Source organism: Diabrotica virgifera, chromosome 8 (genome assembly GCF_917563875.1).
Source record: "Diabrotica virgifera virgifera chromosome 8, PGI_DIABVI_V3a".
In the NCBI taxonomy this organism is placed as follows: Eukaryota; Metazoa; Arthropoda; class Insecta; order Coleoptera; family Chrysomelidae; genus Diabrotica; species Diabrotica virgifera.
The window spans coordinates 13462781-13482165 of NC_065450.1; the positions used below are offsets into that span (position 1 = coordinate 13462781).

The following is a 19385-nucleotide window of genomic DNA, read 5'->3' on the forward strand; positions in this document are numbered from 1 at the left end:
TAAATGTTACTTTATTTTCAATTGCAAAAACGCGGTTGTTGTCAAAGAAATACTCACATGTATTAAATTTTATTATTTTTATTTTTATGTATGTTTTCGATAAATGTACTGAAAAATTCAAATTTGTTTAAAATTTGTTTTTTTAATAACGTCGCGGGGATTAAATATTATGAAATGCCGTTTCAATAATTTAGTTCCTGGGAATTTTTCACTAATTAACAAATTTTGTTTTTTTTTCCTCTTCTTTTTTTTTCTTGGAGTTATATTACTACGGACCCTTTTAGGGTTAAGTTTCATTAAGAATGTCGAATCTCTAAGTTGTACTAAAAATATTAAGACTTAAAAATATTATTAAGAAGTATACAGGATTGTTTTCTACAAAGTTGAAGGGTAAGAATTTTTCCGTAAAACTTACTAAATTAAATTTGATCCCCTATTTATTTAAATAATTATACAACAAACTTTAAAAACAAATTTGCAAAAATTTATTTTTAGCGTTTTATATAAGCACTATAAAATATCTTATTTTACAGGAGAAGTTACGCTATGTTATAGTATGATTGAAAAAAAATTGGTATATAAATATTTAATATTTTTTGAGATATTTTATTTGATTTTTAAATGTTACTCTATTTTCAATTGCAAAAACGCGGTTGTTTCCAAAGAAATATTCACCTGTTTTAAATTTTATTATTTTTATTTTTATGTATAGTTTCGATAAATGTATTGATAAATTCAAATTTCAATTAAACTTCTTTCTAAAATGGTATTTGAAAATTATTCAACATTTGTTTATAACTTGTTTTTTTTTAATAACGTCGCGGGGATTAAATATTTTGAAATGCCGTTTCAATAATTGGGTTTCTGGGAATTTATTAATAAATAACAAATTTTTTTTCCTCTTTTTTTTTTCTTGGAGTTATATTACTACGAGCCCTTTTAGGGTTAAGTTTCATTAAGAATGTCGAATCTCTAAGTTGTAGATTCTAGACCTAAAAATATTAAGATTGGTCTAAAATCATTTAAATAAAATGTGGCTACTTACTGAGTTAAAAATTTAAAAATTATTTTTACAAAGTACTTTTAAACTATTTAACGTATCCTTATCATACTTGTCAGAACGTGTGGGAACTATACAGTCTACTAAATTCTGATAAATAAAAGTTTCTAGCTACTACCAGAGGCGTACGATAGGGGATAGTTAATGGTTGACCCTTCCCAATTTCTACGCCACTGAGGGAATTACTATTTTAGTGAAATTTTTCGATTCTCCAATACTTTCTATGTACATAATATACTCTTTACTGGTAACGATTAAATAATTAGTTTTCGAGATTTTGGACGTTAAAAATAAAACGGCATAGTTATTTTGATTCATTCATTCATTCATTTTAAACTTCCAATATCTCTCAAACTAATGACTTTATCGATACCAATAAAGTTATTTACATACAAAGTATTGGAGAATCGAAAAATTTCGCTAAAATAGTAATTCACTCAGTGGCGTAGAATTTGGGAAGGGTCAATCGTTCACTATCCCCTGTTGTACGCCTCTGGCACTAGCTAGAAAGGTTTATTAATCACAATTTAGTAGGGTGTATAATAGCCACACTGTATGCCAAGTATGATAAGGATACGTCAAATAATTTTAAAGTACTTGGTAGCAATAATTTTTAAATTTTGTAAATAAAACACCTTATAACTCAGTAAGTAGCCACATTTTATTTAGGAGATTTTAGTTAAATCTTAATATTTTTGGGTCTAGAATCTACAACTCAGAGATTCGACATTCTTAATAAAATTTAACCCTAAAAGGGTCCGTAGTAATATAACTTCAAGAAAAAAAAGAAGAAAAAACGACAAAAAAATTTTGTTAATTAGTAAAAAATTCCCAGAAACCAAATTATCGAAACAGCATTTCAAAATACTTAATCCCCGCGACGTTATTAAAAAAACAAATTATAACAAATTTGAATAATTTTCAAATGCCATTTTAGGGGGGAGTTTAATTGAAATTTTCAATACATTTGTCGAAAATATATATAAAAATAAAAATAATGAGATCTTAAGCAGGTGAATGTTTCTTTGGAAACAACCGCGTTTTTGCAGTTGAAAATATAGTAACATTTAATAAACAAATTCCATATCTCAAAAAATATTAAATATTTCTCGACCAATTTTTTTTGCTTAATACTGGTGACATAGCGCAACTTAGTCTGTAAAATAAGATATCTTATAGTGCTTACTTAAAACGCTAAAAATAATTTTTTCCAAATTTGTTTTAAAGTTTTATATACAATTATTTAAATAAATAGGGGGTCAAATTTAATTTAATAAGTCTTATGTAAAAGATTTACCCTATAACTTTGCAGAAAAAATCCCATAGACCTTCATTAATGAGTGAATTACCTTAGCAGTTAAAAAAGTTTTTTTTTGCGAAAATGACCCCTTTTAAATTATTTAAACAATGATCCCTTGTGTGATTTGGATACTTCTTGAAAATATCTTTTGTACCCACCTAAACTTTGATATAAAATTCATTTTAACCTGTACGAATTTACATTTTGATTTTTTTATTTTATTAGGCTATTATACTTTTATAAGAATTGCGTATTTAGCGTACGTAGTAAAAATTGAAAAAAAAAGCGACAGAAGTAAAATACGTCTTATAGATTATTCGATTCGATTCTCTTCGATTCGATCCGAATAAATTTATTTTATTTATTTTATTTATTTTATTTGTTTTATTTATTTTATTTATTTTATTTATTTTATTTATTTTGTTTATTTTATTTATTTTATTTATTTTATTTATTTTATTTATTTTATTTATTTTATTTATTTTATTTATTGTATTTATTTTATTTATTTTATTTATTTTATTTATTTTATTTATATTATTTATTTTATTTAATAATTTTATTGAATTTTATTAAACTTTATTGAACTTTGTCTAGAATATAACCTTACCATTTACACCTAATTCTTCACGTGCAGACTGAAATGGTCCGGCTCGAAGTATAATTTCCTCAAGGATTATTCCAAAGCTGTACACATCTCCTTTCTGTGTTGGTAGCAAAACTGGGTTTGTATCCAAAGGGATGAGTTCTGGAGCCACCCAAAGCATTTCTGAAGTAATGTGTAACGTTTTAAAATGTCTGTTTTAAATAATAGGTATATTGGTTTAAAATTAAAATAAAGATGTGTATTCCTTTTGACTTAATATTCACCCAAGCCATATGTTCTATCTCTATCTGTCTATATAGAAATATATATGATAATATATCAGCCGAAGTTAGTATATGAAATATTATCTATTATAAATGCGTTCGAAACAAAGAAAGGAACTAGACTGGACTGGTTATTATCACCACTATTATACAACCTAAATATATTCTGAATATATAAGGGGAAAAGTAATAGAACTAGACGAATGGAGTGGGAATCACTATAAAAAAAAGAGGCAGAAAAATCAGTAACTTGTAATACGCAGTTGCAGATGAGACAGTTATACTAGCATAGAATGAAGTCGAAATGAATACTTCAGATAAAGACCAAAACAAGCTCAAAATGCGAGCATTATCATAACGAAAACTGTTTATTTACGTATTTTATTTCATAATATGGAAAATTGCTATTATGAAAAGTTGTCTAGAATTAAAAATTATGTTTTAATGTGCAATTATATCATTCTAATTTAAATGTTGTGAACTATAAAGGTATTTTACTCTTGATCGAAATTCATATTTTTTATATACCTCGTATAAAATTAATATAATTTTATATATATATGATGGTTACATCATAAATCTTAGACCATGAAGAGCTTTTTATGAAGAATAACTTTTCTTCGTCAAATTAAAAATGAAAGAGTTATAAATGAAAATGTTGTTGGTATCCATAATTTGAGAAAAATCTTTAAATATTTTTTCCATTAGAAGAATGTAATTGCACATATCATACCATAATTTTTTATTCCAAACAGCATTTCATATAGTCGGTTCACTAAACTCACACACAACTGGGTAGTGATTTTAGTCAGTAATTTTACCAATTTGGCCAAAAAAATAATTACTAAATAAAATTGGAAAAAATCCTTTGTAAAAGGTATAAAATTTTTTAATGAAATCCCTTAAAATAGCTACGTCACAACAAAACGTTTTCGATTTTTATAAAAAATCATCATCAGTGTTAGATAAACTGGATGCTAGCTGAGCCACAAAAGAAAAATATCCGGGTAAAACCCCTTTACATATAATATAGATGCCTTAAAAGTGTATACTTCAATAAAAAGCCCTATGATGGTCACATGGCAACCAGGATAATGCCCTAAGGTAATGTATTCAAATTTCCCAACACGTGGGATCCAAATTGAGTTGTTTGGATCCCACGTTTGGACAACTCAATTTGGATCCCACGTGTTGGGAAATTTCAACCTTAGGGCATTATCCTGGTTGCCATGTGCCCATCATAGAGCTTTTTATTGAAGTATGCACTTTTAAGGCATCTATATTATATGTAAAGGGTTTTTACCCGGATATTTTTTTTTGTGGCTCAGCTAGCATCCAGTTTATCTAACACTGATGATGATTTTTTATAAAAATCGAAAACGTTTTGTTGTGACGTAGCCCTTTTAAGGGATTTTAATAAAAAAAAATTATACCTTTTACAAAGGATTTTTTCCAATTTTGTGATTGATGGTATACAGCCAACTACAGGAAAAACATTTTCTTTTCCTTGTGGATTTTTAATTACTAAATAGTTAATAATTACTAAATAATTAGTAATCCTGCCAATTTTGGCAAAATTGAAAAAAAAACAAAAAAATTACCTACTAAAATCACTAGCCAGTTGTGTCTGAGTTTAGCGAACCGACTATAATAACAATTTTCATTTCATAACAAATGGAACAATCCATTTATCATTAGGTACTCCCATTAAAGGGGAGGCCGTATACTGGTATAAACCTTTTTAAAATTGTTAATAAATTACCTATTGCTTTCAAAATATACTCAAATTGTATTTTTGAAAATCGTATTTATTTTATATAATAATTAAATTCACTATCAAATGTCATTGATATTTTATTTATTTAAAATTTAAGTTTGACATTCACGAAGTGTCAAACTCAAATAATTTAAATAACCTATACTTTGCTTAACAAATTCAGATTAAACAAGCTGAAAATGCGAGCAGTATCATAACGAAAACTTTGTTTATTTACTTATTTTAATTCATAATATAGAATGTTGAGAGAGTGTGAAATTCTCATAACCATCAAAACAAAAAAAAAATGAATATCTATGACATGTAATGAGAAATCAAGAACGTTACGGCCTTCTCCAACTGATTCTCCAAGGGAAGGTAAATGGTAAAGGATGACCGGGAAGAAGACGCATTTCCTGGCTTCAAAATTTACGAAAGTGGTATAACACAACTACCACTGAACTGTTCAGCGCTGCGGTAAACAAAGTCAAGATAGCCATGATGATCGCCAACATCCGGAACGGATAGGCACTTTAAGAAGAAGAAGAATTCATAATATGGAAAATTACTTTATGAAAAGTTGTTTAGAATTAAAAATTATGTTTTAATGTGCAATTATATCATTCTAATTTAAATTTTGTGAACTATAAAGGTACCTACTTTACACTTGATCGAAATTCATATTTTTTATATACCTCGTATAAAATTACTAAAGTTTGATATATGATAGTTGCATCATAAATCTTAGGCCATGAAGAGCTTTTTATTAAGAATATTTTTTCTTCGTCAAATTAAAAATAAAAGAATTATAAATGAAAATGTTGTTGGTATCCATAATTTGAGAAAAATCTTCAAATATTTTTTTCCATTAGAAGGATGTAATTGCACATATCAGACCATAATTTTTTAATCCAAACAACATTTCATATAATCGGTTCGCTAAACTCAGACACAACTGGCTAGTGATTTTAGTCAGTAATTTTACCAATTTGGTAAAAAAAATAATTATTAAATAGTTAATAATAATTACTAAATAATTAGTAACCTTGCCGATTTTGGCAAAATTGGCAAAAAGCAAAAAAATTACTTACTAAAATCACTAGCCAGTTGTGTCTGAGTTTAGCGAACCGACTATAATAACAATTTTCATTTCGTAACAAATGGAACAGTCCATTAAAGGGGAGGCCGTATACTCGTATAAACCTTTTTAAAATTGTTAATAAATTATTGCTTTCAAAATATACTCAAATTGTATTTTTGAACATCGTATAGGGCTTTTCATTCACAGTCATTTGTTTCGAGCTTCTGTCATGTGTCACATAATATTAATATATATACGTCATATATTATTGACGTATACCGATGATACAAACCAAAGACGTATGACGTAGATATATTAATATGTTGTGACACATGACAGAAGCTCGAAACAAATGACAATCGATGAAAAGTCCTATTTATTTTATATAATAATTAAATTCACTATCAAATGTCATTGATGTTTTCTTAATACTTTATTTAAAATTTAGTTTGACATCCACGTAGTGTCAAACTTAAATAATGTAAATAACCTATGATTTGCTTAACAAATTCAGATTAAAATACTAGCCTACTTACTAGCAACGATTTCAGCTGACGTTTAGTGTGTCGGAAGAAAATAAAAGGATTGTGACGTCACATTTTAGATTTTGAGGTCGATTATCTCGAAGACGGTTAGAAAAATCGAAATGCCGTTTTCAGATTTGAATTAAAAAGACAAAACTACATAAGAATCTATCGATAAATCTGTTCTAAGTATTGCAGGAGCGGCAACGCAATAACACACAGATTTTGCGAATTTATAAACGAAAAGTTTTCGTTGAAAACTAGCCTACTTACTAGCGACGATTTCAGCTGACGTTTAGTGTGTTGGCAGAAAATAAAAGGATTCGAAGACGGTTAGAGATATCAAAATGCCGTTTTCAGATTTGGATTCAGAAGACAAAACTACATAAGAATCCATCGATAAGTCTGATCTATGTATTGCAGGAGCGGCAACGCAATTACTTTGCGGTAACACACAGACTTTGCGAATTTATAAACGAAGTTTTCGTTGAAAATTAAAAAATAGTGATCGTAAATAAAGGAAATAATAATCTACCGTACATATGTTATAGTCAAAGCCGGAATTTCAGGCACTCCTAGGTTTGACTAGGCAATCCTCAGCTCTGTCTGACGGCCTTAGTCAAAGCCCGAAATAAATTACAGTTTCGGCCTTTGACTAGTCAAACCTAGGAGAGACTACATAAGATGGTCAGGCAAAGGTCGAAATTTAATTTTATGAAATCGGGGTTTGACTACTCATCCTCGATACGGCCATGCAGTGAAAGTTATAATCACCGGCTTAAAGTAGAGGAACAGCTTTGCCCTGTGAGACGAACTACCGTCGTTAATTAACAATGGTAGCCCCAACAGTTACAAGCCGCCCAAGAAGTTGATCCATGTATAAAGAGAGTATTGGATTGAATGCGTCGAGGTGAGAGACCTAGTTGGCAGAACATTAGTGCATGTAGTCCAGAAGTCAAGGCCTACTGGAGCCAATGGAATTGCCTAGTACTAAAAGATGATATTCTGTACAGAACCTTTGAGAGTGATGATGGTACAGAATCCAAGCTTCAGTTGATTGTACCTAAAAGTAAAGTGTCAGAAGCCTAGCTCACTGTGTTGCCCAAGACCTTGAGATGACTAAAGGAATCTCGTCCGTATTCAATAGAAAGTTCGGCCGCCTGGACGAGTTAAGAAATCAGCAGCCTAAAATTGGAAGAGTACTGCGATTGGCAGATGGTCCTCGATCTTTGCTGTATATGGTGCCCAGGAAGTCTTATACGGACACGCCAAGCTACGAGAACATATGGCGTTTTTTAACTAATTTGAAGAAAATCGTGTGTAATTATGACATCAAAAATTTGGCTTTACCAATTGTGAGAAGCATGCTTGAAGTGGTGTTCAGAGAAACTTGCGTACGAATTACTGTGTGTTGCATGAACCCGAAGATGTCGTACACTTCAAAGACAGTAGACTGTTATTTCTTCTTGAAGGGTGTATGCACAGCTGGAGAGTCGTGTAGATTCCGCCATTTTGGGCCTTCATCGAGAGTTGCTAATCGGGACGCGCAGATCTTACGAGGGGAGCAGTATAACGAAAGATAACTCTTGACCGACCCCCGTATAACGGTACACAACACGAGACGTGTAAAAATGACGCTATCGAATGTTCGAGTCGGCGGTGGAGGGGTAAAGAGTGTTCGAGAACGTACCTCAAGTAGGCGTGACGAGCTGATAGCTAGAGATGAGCGTGGATTGTTCCAGAATAACGGCTGGGCTATAAATAGGAACGGATTTTGTAAATAAGTTTAGTTTAAGCTAGAGTTTGTTAAAAAAAATCTTGTATAAATATATTAATGAAGTCTTATATAAATACGAATCGCTCGTTTTATTGCAGTACAAAAGATTCTAAATTTGGAGGACAAGGCTTTATAAAATGCTACTGCAATAAGAATTGCTCTTCAAAATTATGTAAGAGTAAAAGGTCTAACGTATTGTGTAACTCTAAATGCCATAATGCCTCAACATGTGAGAATAAACACTAATTTTTTTATTTTAATTACGACAATATAAAAATAATAAACATTAAAATTAAAAACTGACGTTTTATTAAACCTAATCTAACGCATTCCGACATATTAATGGTTGATCGGGGTTTGACTGGTCAAACTGGGTTGATGAGAAGGTTAAATGAAGGCTCTGCTGGGAAAATCCCTACATGAAGCCGTCCATCTGCCACAACATCGCAGTGAATGGAGTTAGTAAGCTAACAATATTTAGAGTGTCACCACGCCTTGACAAGGACTTATGGACCAAGAGCTAGCAACGTCGGAAAAAAATTATTTTAAGACAACTGGTTCTTTAATATATTATTCCCTATGCTTCCTCGAACACCGTACCGGCCATCTGTCTGCTGATACAGGTTGCGTTCATTACTGCTCAGCACATTTGTACAGGTAAACATATCGAATTTAAAATTATTATAAGACGAAAAATTATTTTTTCATTACTTTTTCAACAGTATTAGAAATATTAACCATAATTGCCAGCCATTTTTGTGGTTTAAAAAGTAATGACAAAAAAATGTTTCGTCCTAAAATAATTTAAATTCAATATACAGGGTGATTGATGAGTGTGATAAAGCTCAGTAGATAAAAGTTGATACCAAAAATTGTAGCCAACTTTCAGCTTTACATTACGAAACTAGTTAGAATATTACAGGGTGTTCGATAACATAGTGGCAAACCAAACTTATGTTTTCTTAAATGGAACACCCTATATTTTATTTTATATTCGAAATTCTCTTAACTTTCCCATCACAAATATATAAAGGTTTGTTATGTTATATTTTTATAAAGGTTTTACAAAGTTATAACATAACCAATTTTTTATGAAACAGGTAACAAGTTCCCTGTATAAATAAAAATAAGCACAACAGCAATGGTTTATTGGTGCTATATTTTTTGTTGACTGTCAAAATTTATAAAAATAATTGATATTGCTAATTTTCCTTATATCGAATACAGGGTGTGTCAAAACGCAAGTACATTCTTTTCTCAGAAATTTTAAATGGAACACATATCACCATCGAAAAGTATCATTACCGTACTTTAATTTTTGTATAATATTCCCTATGCCTAAATTTGTTATTTTTCGAGATATTTTCATTTTTCAGAGCAAGTTATTAATTAAGGTGTTCTATTTAAACTTACTGAGAAAAAAATGAACTTGCGTTTTGACTCATCCTGTATTCGATATAAAGAAAATTAGCAATATCAACCATTTTTATAAATTTTGACAATCAACAAAAAAATATGGCACAAATAAACCATTGCTGTTGTGCTTATTTTTATTTATACAGGGAGCTGAACTCATTACGATTTTCGTAGAACATTGGTTATAACTTTGTAAATACTCTGTATAACATAACAAACCTTTATATTTTTGTGATGGAGAAGTTAACAGGATTTCGAATATAAAATAAAATATAGGGTGTTCCACTTAAAGAAAAACATAAATTTGGTCTGCCACTATGATATCGAACACCCTGTAACATTCTAACTAATTTTGTAATGTGAAGCTCAAAGTTGGCTACAAGTTTTGTTACTAACTTTTATTGTTATCTATTACTATAGCGGATCTACTAAGCTTTATCACACTAATCAATTACCCGGATGTTGTATTTACCTGTAGAGGTGTGCTGCGCAGTAATGAACGCAACCTGTATCAGCAGCCAGATGGCCGGTACGGTGTTCGACCAACTATTGGGAACAATATATGAAGGAATCAGCTGTCTTAAAATAGTTTCTTGAAAACGTTGCTAGCTCTTAGAAAATTAAGGAATGAGGAGAAATTAGAAGTCAATCATTGCTTTTACTACTACCCTGATAGGAATTATGTTTCTTCAAAGGCACCATATTTCAAAATAGGTCTTTATGTCGTGCAATTTTCTTTTTGTCTAATAGTTGTATAGATCTTAATATAGATCTTAAAACAAATTATTATTGAATATTTTAAAACTAGCCTCATTGTAATACTTACTTCGAAAGAATTCACTATCTCTTATTATCTGATTTGGGGTTGTTAGGGTTGAAAGTCCAAAATCGGATAATTTTAAGACAAACCGCCCATCGATCAAACAGTTACACGACCGTAGCTTACCGTGAACTGCAACTTCCGATTGATGTAAATAACTCATGCCCTAAAAATAAAATGACATAATATTATATATTTTAAAAATACAGTCGAACATGCTTATTAGAATACCGTTTATTGGAATATCCCGGTTTAAGGAATAGAAATTTGAGGTCCCAAAACGTTTCCGCTAGTAATAGGCCTGGATCCCGCGTACCAAAAAAAGTTGATTAATAGCAAGCTGAAAATTTGTTAATAGCTTAACGGTATCTAGTCGGACAAACTTTGATGTACGGGAACACTGGAACAGGGGAAGTTATAATTGTGGAAGAGTTTAAAAATTTGGAACGTCAAGATACGAAAACGTCCTGTCGGACAGAACATCCAATTTTGTCGGACAGAACATCCAATTGATTTGTTACCCTTTCATTAAACTCTCATGCAGAAATCAGACTTCTCTTACTAACCAACATGACTCCTGTCATTTGACATGTTCTTCATGTTCCGCTCATTAAAATGCCCAGTTGGTGATAAATACCAGTCTGATTTTTGCATGAGAGTTTAATGAAATGGTAACAAATCAATTGGAAATTCTGTCCGATAAAATACATGGAACGTTTTCGTAGTCTGACGTTCCAAATTTTTAACCTGTTCCACAATTAAAACTTCCCCTGTTCCAGTATTCCCAAACATCAAAGTTTGTCCGACTAGACACCGTTAAGCTATTAACAAATTTTCAGCTTGCTACTAATCAACTTTTTTTTGGTACGCGGGATCCAGGAATATCACCAATGACCGGTTATTAGAATATTCCGGTTATAAGAATAATTTTGATTGGCATGAAGGCTATTCTAATAAGCGGGTTCGACTGTAATAATAAATTTTAATAAAATATTGCCGACATCCGGAACGGTTAGGTACCATGAAGGCGAATACAATAATGCTAATCAGATGTAGTTAATAGTATATTACTTTATGAGGCGGAGAAGCATGACGCGCCCGATATTACGCGCCGAACGAAGTGAGGCGCGTAATAGAGGGCAAGTCAAGAAAAGTCGCTTCTTTGCCGAAACTTCTTTACCCATCTAAATAGTTAATTATAAAAATTCCACAAAGAAATAGCTTCAGAACAATACTAAGTATGATGTTAAAAAAATGTTCCTACTTTTACTATATCGTTTATTAGAGACATTCTAAAGTTCCAATCCAATTTAATATCTTTATTATCAAGAACATCTTTTAAGCTACCCCTGGAGCAATACTCGGTAATAATTAAGGGATTAGGGTGTTCTAAGCAAGCTCCGATAAATCGTACTGTATTTTCATGACCAATTTCTTTTATCTGAAAAGAAACAAAACATTAGTTGTAAAATAAGAGCAATTTCACATAACAAGCGCTTAACGCGCGTTTTGGCAACGCTTGTTTACAACTGTATACTTACCTATTTACACTTTAATCAGATCGTACCCATGTTAACGCGCGTTTTAAAAAGGGCGTGTTGAACACTACGTTGGTGCTCGACTGTTGGGGCCACACGCATCAACGCGCTCTTTTTTGTTACCGTTCAGTGGACCGAGCGCTTTTGGTACAGAAAGGCGTATTTAGGTATTTTTAATTATGATGTATTTGGGCATTTATTTTTATTATTGCGTTTTTAGTTCTACTTCTTCTTGTGCCACTCCTATCGGAGATTGGAAATCATCAAGGCTACCCTGACTTTGTTTACAGCTGACCTAAAAAGTTCATTAGTGGTGCAGCTAAACCACTCTCTCAAATTCCGCAGCCATGACATTCTTCTACGGCCTGGATTCCGTTTTCCTTCTATTTTTCCTTGCATTATATTTTGAAGTAATGCGTATTTATGACCTCTCATCAGGTGACCCAAATACTCGAGTTTTCTTCGTTTTATCGTTAACAAAATTTCTGGGTCTCTTCCTATCCTTCGTATTACGTCAAGATTTGTGATTCTTTCAACCCAACTTATCTTCAGCATTCGACGGTAGCACCACATCTCGAAACTTTCAATATTTTTTATGTTGTTTTGTTTGAGAGTCCAGGCCTCTACACCGTATAATAACGTGTTAAATACGTAGCCTCTTAGCATTCTTAATCGTAGAGGGATGCTTGCTTATATCTCTATTGCAGAAGAATTTTCTCATCTTTATGAAGGTGGCCCTGGCAATTTCGATACGTCTTTTTTTTTTCATTGTTTTGGTCTCCAGTTTCATTTATTAAAGTTCCCAAGTATTTGTAACTTGATACTTTTTCAATTTGAATGCCGTTTATACTAATATTTTAGGTTGTGGCATGATTTTACTGAAGACCGTATACTTGGTTTTTTTATATTAATGTTTATGCCATAATTGTTGCAAGCAATATTTATGTTTGTAGATTGTAGATTGCAAAAGGGGTCGATTGGCCCAGTTGACCTTACTACACTGCGACCTATAAGATCTTTTGTGTTTACCCTACATCTATATTTTAGTCCAAAAGGTCTAGGCTTCTAAGAAAGTCCATTATCCGTTTTGGAGCTAGGTGTGTAAGTAATCGTTGTAATTCTTCTACTGTTCTTGCAACTAGTACAGTGTCGTCTGCGTATCGAATATTATTTAGAACCTCTCCATTGATTACGATTCCTTCATTTGCTTGCAAAAGGGCTTCCTGATAGATGCTTTCACTATATACATTAAATAGCAGTGGTGACAAAATGCATCCCTGTCTTACTCCTCTACGTATTTCTATTGCTTTTGATATCTCATTTTCTATCTTGATGTTAGCTTTCTGGTTCCAATATAAGTTGAGAATTATTCGCAGATCTTTATTATCTATGTCTTTTGGTACTTTGTCAAACGCTTTTCCAAAATCGATAAAACATGCATGTAATTCTTGACTAACGTCTAGGCATCTTTGTGTAAGAACATTCAAACCGAAGAGAGCTTCTCGAGTACCTATTCCTTTTGTGAACCCCATCTGTGTATTACTAATATCTGACTCCAACTTTTGATAAACTCGGTTGTGGATGATTTTTAGAAATATCTTTAGTAGAGTTTTTAGGTACACAACCAAACTTATATGGAATCATATGATATTTTTTATTATTTCGCACCAATTTAAAAAACAAACACACGAAGTCAAACAATATTTATTTTAAAGCATTTTAATAACAAATACATAAAAATTAAATAAAACAATAAAGTATTTAACAAACAAATTGAAACTACTTGCTTTAAAGTCAATAGCATAAAAAACTTCAATGTAAAACGAATAATGTTTAAATTGTTTTTATTTTTTTTTTTTTTAGTAGTCAGTGTTATCACCTCTAGTCCTTATGCAAGCTTGTTAGCGTGGACACGCTGCTAATCATGTTATCAACATTTTTTTTGTGGAAGGTTGCTTCATTCTTCAAGAGCAGCTTGTACTAGGCGTGCGGTGTTTTGTGGATTATCTCGGCGAGCTCTAATTTTTCTTTTACGCATATCCCACAAATACTTTATAGGGTTAAGCTCGGGTGAGGAACCAGGCCACTCCAAACAAGGGATACCTTCTGCTTTAATGATGTCTCTAGTCACTCTAATGGTATGTGGAGGTCCATTATCATGCATAAAAATTAAATTTTCTCCTGTTGCACGTCTCCAGAGTCTAACTACAGGTTATCAAAATACCTGTGAGCAGTTAAAGTTTATTGGATGAAAATTATTGGAGTTTTTTTACGGATCACAATTCCTCTCCAGAACATTACACTTCCCCTTGTATATTTGTGAACAGATCTGACAGTTTTCGTTCTTGCTTGTCTTCCTCGACCTCTAAGTACACGATTTCGTGGGTCATCTGATTTTACGCAAATCCTGACTTTTCTGAAAATAGCACATTTTGTCAATTCCCAATGGTCCAGTTTTGGTGGTGAAGACAAAAATTTAGGCGATCAATCTTATGCTGCCTGGATATCTCGAGAACCCATAACTGTCTCCTGCTGTATATTTCTTGACACGAACTCTTCTTCTTATCGTTTCAATTGAAACAGTTACTTATGTAGCTTCCAAAAGCTGCCTTTGGAGCTAAAGGTGAGAAATGGGTAGGTGTCTTCCAGCTGATGGGACAATTATACGATCGTGGCAAGCCGTTATTACTTTTTGGCAACTTTTCCTTACTTAATTTTTGAGCTTCTTAGTTCCTGTTACCTAGCATAGGTTTTGGACAGAACGCCCTGTATTACGCCTAGCTCTACAGCTATCTCCCTTTGAGAACATTACTTGCTCCACAAGACCAATAATCGTTCCCCATTGTAAGTTCTATAACCCCATCATGAGGCATATTTTCGTTTTTGGACGCAAAAGTTAGTTTATTTATTTTCGTTCAATTTGCAACTCAAGCAAATAACCTATACCGTACCAAGCTGTACTATCTGATTTTCTTATAGATTTCTTTATGGTCAATAAAAACCCTTATTCTTCGCAACAATAACAAATTTTTTTAAAAGAATTAAATATTGCTTTGAAATACATGGTGATTCCATATAAGTTTGGGTGTGTGTATTTAGATATAATTCATCGTATCCCAGAGAACGGCAGTTCTCGCTAGTGGCGCACAACCTCCGTACATGCGACACTATCTATAAATACACGAAATTTTCGATTAAAAAAAATACGCCAAATTCAAGGAATCAATACAAACACTAAAATCTCTAGTCTTTTCTCAAATAATATTACTATCAGTGATAATCAAGAAATTGGCGAAACCCTGGCAAAACACTTCGATACAAAATTTAAAAGCAAAATAAATTCTTCTATACTTGAGCCATTGGTCAACACCCTTCCTCCATGTTCTTCCGAAACAGCTAAAGATATTACTTATCTGAATTCGCCATTCTGTTACGCAGAACTTACCTCGGTCATTAAAAGTTTTAAAAACACTGCTTCTGGCCCCGACGATATTCCCTATATCTTTATAAAAAAAAACTATCAAGCTTAGGCCTTCTTAAACTTCTTGAAATGTTTAATTTAATCTGGTCATCCAACAAATTTCCCAATCAGTGGCGAACCTCAATTAAAATACCCATTAAAAAACCTAACATAGCTCGCTTGTCACCCAGTCCTTAGAGGCCAATATCACTAACTTTTACCATGTGCAAAATCTTAGAAAAAATGATTAACAAATGACTTATATGCTTCTTCAACAAATATAACATGATTCCCAAAGAACAGTCAGGATTCCGACGAAATCGCTCAACTAAAGACAATCTAATACTTCTCCAAAGTCATATTTCTGATGCTTTCAACAAAAGTCAGGAAGTCGTCGCTTCTATATTTGATATCGAAAGCGCCTTTGATACTATTAGCAGGCACTCTATACTGAACAAACTAACCCTTTATAATATTAAGAGTAACATATTCAATTCCGTACAAAAATTTTTATCATTTCGATCGTTTAGAGTATCTGTCCTGTCAATGGTATTTTTTCATCAGTTCACACTCAAACCGATGGAGTACCACAAGGATCAGTATTAAGCCCAACTCTTTTTAATCTAGCAATAAGTGATTTATGCTCTGATATATTTTCTTCCATTAGGCATGTCCTGTATGCAGACGATCTGCATAGATAATTTACTGCCACGGACGATCTATCTCCACATTTTCCAAGCTCATTCAATCCGCAGTAGATACTCTCATTACAAGCTCCATAGGCTTATCATTATCATATACAAAATCAAAAATTATAAAATTTAGTAGACGACCACCATCACCATCTCCTAGTATTACGATTGACAAAGCTTACCTTCCCGTTGTCAGATAATGTAAAATACTCGGTTTAACGTTTGACACAAGACTTACCTGGAAGCAACATATTTATATTAGAAATAAAAGGTGAAGCTCACAAAAGACTAAATATTATCAAAACTCTTTCACACTATCAATGGGGTGCAGATAAAAAATCGGGTGCAGCTTTTCGATCCAGCCCCGTAGAGAACCTATATTGTGAAGCAAATTAACCCCTCTTTGGATTAGACGGGAGCAGCTATTGCTCTCCTACGCAGTATCTATTTCTTCTAATCCCTTTAACCCAGTATATCCTGTTTTTGTATCATTCGCAAATAAACTGCATGACCACTCTAAATTACCTTCTTTAAAACCCGTCCCACTAATTTTGGCGCACTTACTTGATGACATTTCTCTATCACAAATAATTCCACTTCTCCCAACCCCTTATCTTCATTAGTCTATAGTCATTCCTCATATTAACACATCACTCTCAAGATATGATAAATTTACAACTCCGAGGGAACTGATTAGGAACAGTTTTAAAAAAATAATTCTTACAAAGAAATACGATTTAGTTCTGTACACTGAAGCTTCAAAAAATGATACAGGGGTAGGCTGTTCTGTTACAACGTCACATAATCTTATCACGGCATCCCTTATCCCCTCCTTTTGTAAGGTTCATACTGGGGAATTATTCAGCACACTTCAAGCTATCAAAAATATTTCACCATCAAATAAGCAAGTTGCTATATGCACAAACTCTCTAGCCTCAATCCAGTCTATCGTCCAAAAGATCCATGACCATTACCAAAGTATCCTTTCCCAAAATATAACAGTTACTCTGATCTGGCTACCATCTCATATTGGGATAAAAGGTAATGAGCTGCAGACCACAATGCCAAGATTGCCTCAACATCATCTGTTCCCGCCGATAACATCCAAATTAGCAAGAATTTAGAAGCTCGCATTAAAAGAAGAACAAGAACCCGATGGCAACAACACTGGGACACCAACTACTCAGCTTTACATCAAATGCAACCGTTAATCGATAGTCCTCGACCTACAAGTTTGTCTAGACGAGATCTTGTCGTGGCAAAACGACTCCGTATCGGGCATACAAAATTAACACATGGTACCTGTATCATCCAGCAACCGACCTAATTGTGAAAGCTGTCAATCACGACTGACAGTCAATCATATTCTCACCGAATGCCTCCAAAATACTGCCAGAATACTGTTTTTTCACCTCAAAGACAATATACGAGATATACTAAATAATAAGGATCAAATAAACTGCGTCATAAAAATTTTTAAAAGACATTCAGTTGTATTATAAAATATAATTTTCATTGTACCATATCTTTTTGCATTGTGTAACATATTATTTGTTGTAATATTTTTGTAATCGTTCTTGTGCAAGTGGCATTAGTAGCCGAGCACATTAATTTTAAATAAAAAAGTCTGAACGGTTCCACGAAAATTTTTCAGATTTAAATTCTTATTTATTATTATTTCAATAATGAATATGGAACTTGCATAAAATTTTAAATTCGAAAAAAATGTTATAAATTACAACAGAACATAATTTAAAACATGTATCAAAGATAAAAAGTTTTGTTTATATTTCGTTTGGCTCCTAAAGACGATTAAAAATTCAAAATTATACCAGCCAGCCCAATACGCGTCGTGGCGTCATTCGGTTATATGTTTATATTCTGAACCAACAAAGTAAACAAAATTGTATACAATTTTAAATAAGGAATTATAAACGTCAGTAGAAAATACAGCTATGTGACGTTACAAATGTTTTTGATTGTTTAAACTATTCATAGAAAATTTGTACTTTTAAAAAATGTTTCTATTTTCCATAGTAAACCTTCTTTCCTTTCCTTCAATAACTATATCAAACTCCAATCTCAACAAACTGGTAAATATTACATATTACAATGACATACGATAAATGTCATTAGAATATAACTATTTTTCCTTTATTCCGCGACGTAGAGCTGGCCAAATACCCAAGTAGGTGGAGGCCAATAAACTAAAGAAGAAGAAGAAGAAATGTAACCATAAACCGAACCATATAGTTAAACTATGTGACGTCACGGGTCGTTTGAACTATTTTAAAATACAGAAGACTTTAAATTTTTACTTCTAAGTTATTATGAGTTTTTGAAGCGTGAAATTTTGGAAATCTCATTTTTATACAAAACTGAACATTATTATGTAAAAAAAAATGTGCAAATTCCCTATTTTGCATCTAGGACTTTTTATATTTTCTTTTTCTAAAACTGAAACTGTTTTTACTTTCATTTTCGACAAACGTAGAACTTAAACCGATCCATGGCGGCCGCGACAACGAACATTCTACGCCTGACAAACGCGCATCATGTAAACCAAAATTTAGCGCGTGTTCAACGCGAGTTAAGCGCTTGTCATGTGAAACTGCTTGATAATTTGTTGAAGAGAACTAAGGTATTGATTGGGGTTTTACCTGTTTGATTTCTAACAGCAGCTTTTTATTTACATCGACTTTCTTTTTGACAATTTTCTTTATTGCTACTTTATTTCCCCTAAACATTCCTATTGAAGTAAACTGCTGTTTGGAGGAATTTGATGATAGGGATGACCTGCAGCTTGAAAGACGATAGGCCTGTATATAAAAAATTTTATTGTATAAACAATTATTTTCAACATTATAAAAATATTAATATTAGAGGTCTGTGAATTTATAAATGAAATTTAATTTTGAAAATTTGTTGTTATAGTCTGTTCGCTAAACTCAGACACAACTGGCTAGTGATTTTAGTAGGTAATTTTTTGTTTTTGGCCAATTTTGGACTAACTATTTAGTAATTATTAACTATTTATGTAGTAATTATTTTTTTGCCAAATTGGCAAAATTACTTACTAAAATCACTAGCC

At 32.2% G+C, this 19385-nt stretch overlaps 1 protein-coding gene across 1 annotated transcript in view; it reads right to left on the bottom strand.

The window, feature by feature from the left end:
- The window catches only part of LOC126890086 (atrial natriuretic peptide receptor 1), a 263191-nt gene that overhangs the window by 39430 nt on the left and 204376 nt on the right, over positions 1-19385 (bottom strand). The window contains exons 11-14 of the mRNA XM_050658933.1: positions 18955-19113; positions 11869-12045; positions 10611-10770; positions 2971-3129 (exon numbers count right to left, since the gene is read on the bottom strand). Of these exons, the coding sequence (XP_050514890.1) occupies positions 2971-3129; positions 10611-10770; positions 11869-12045; positions 18955-19113 (655 nt within the window). The remainder of the gene's footprint in view (positions 1-2970; positions 3130-10610; positions 10771-11868; positions 12046-18954; positions 19114-19385) is intronic.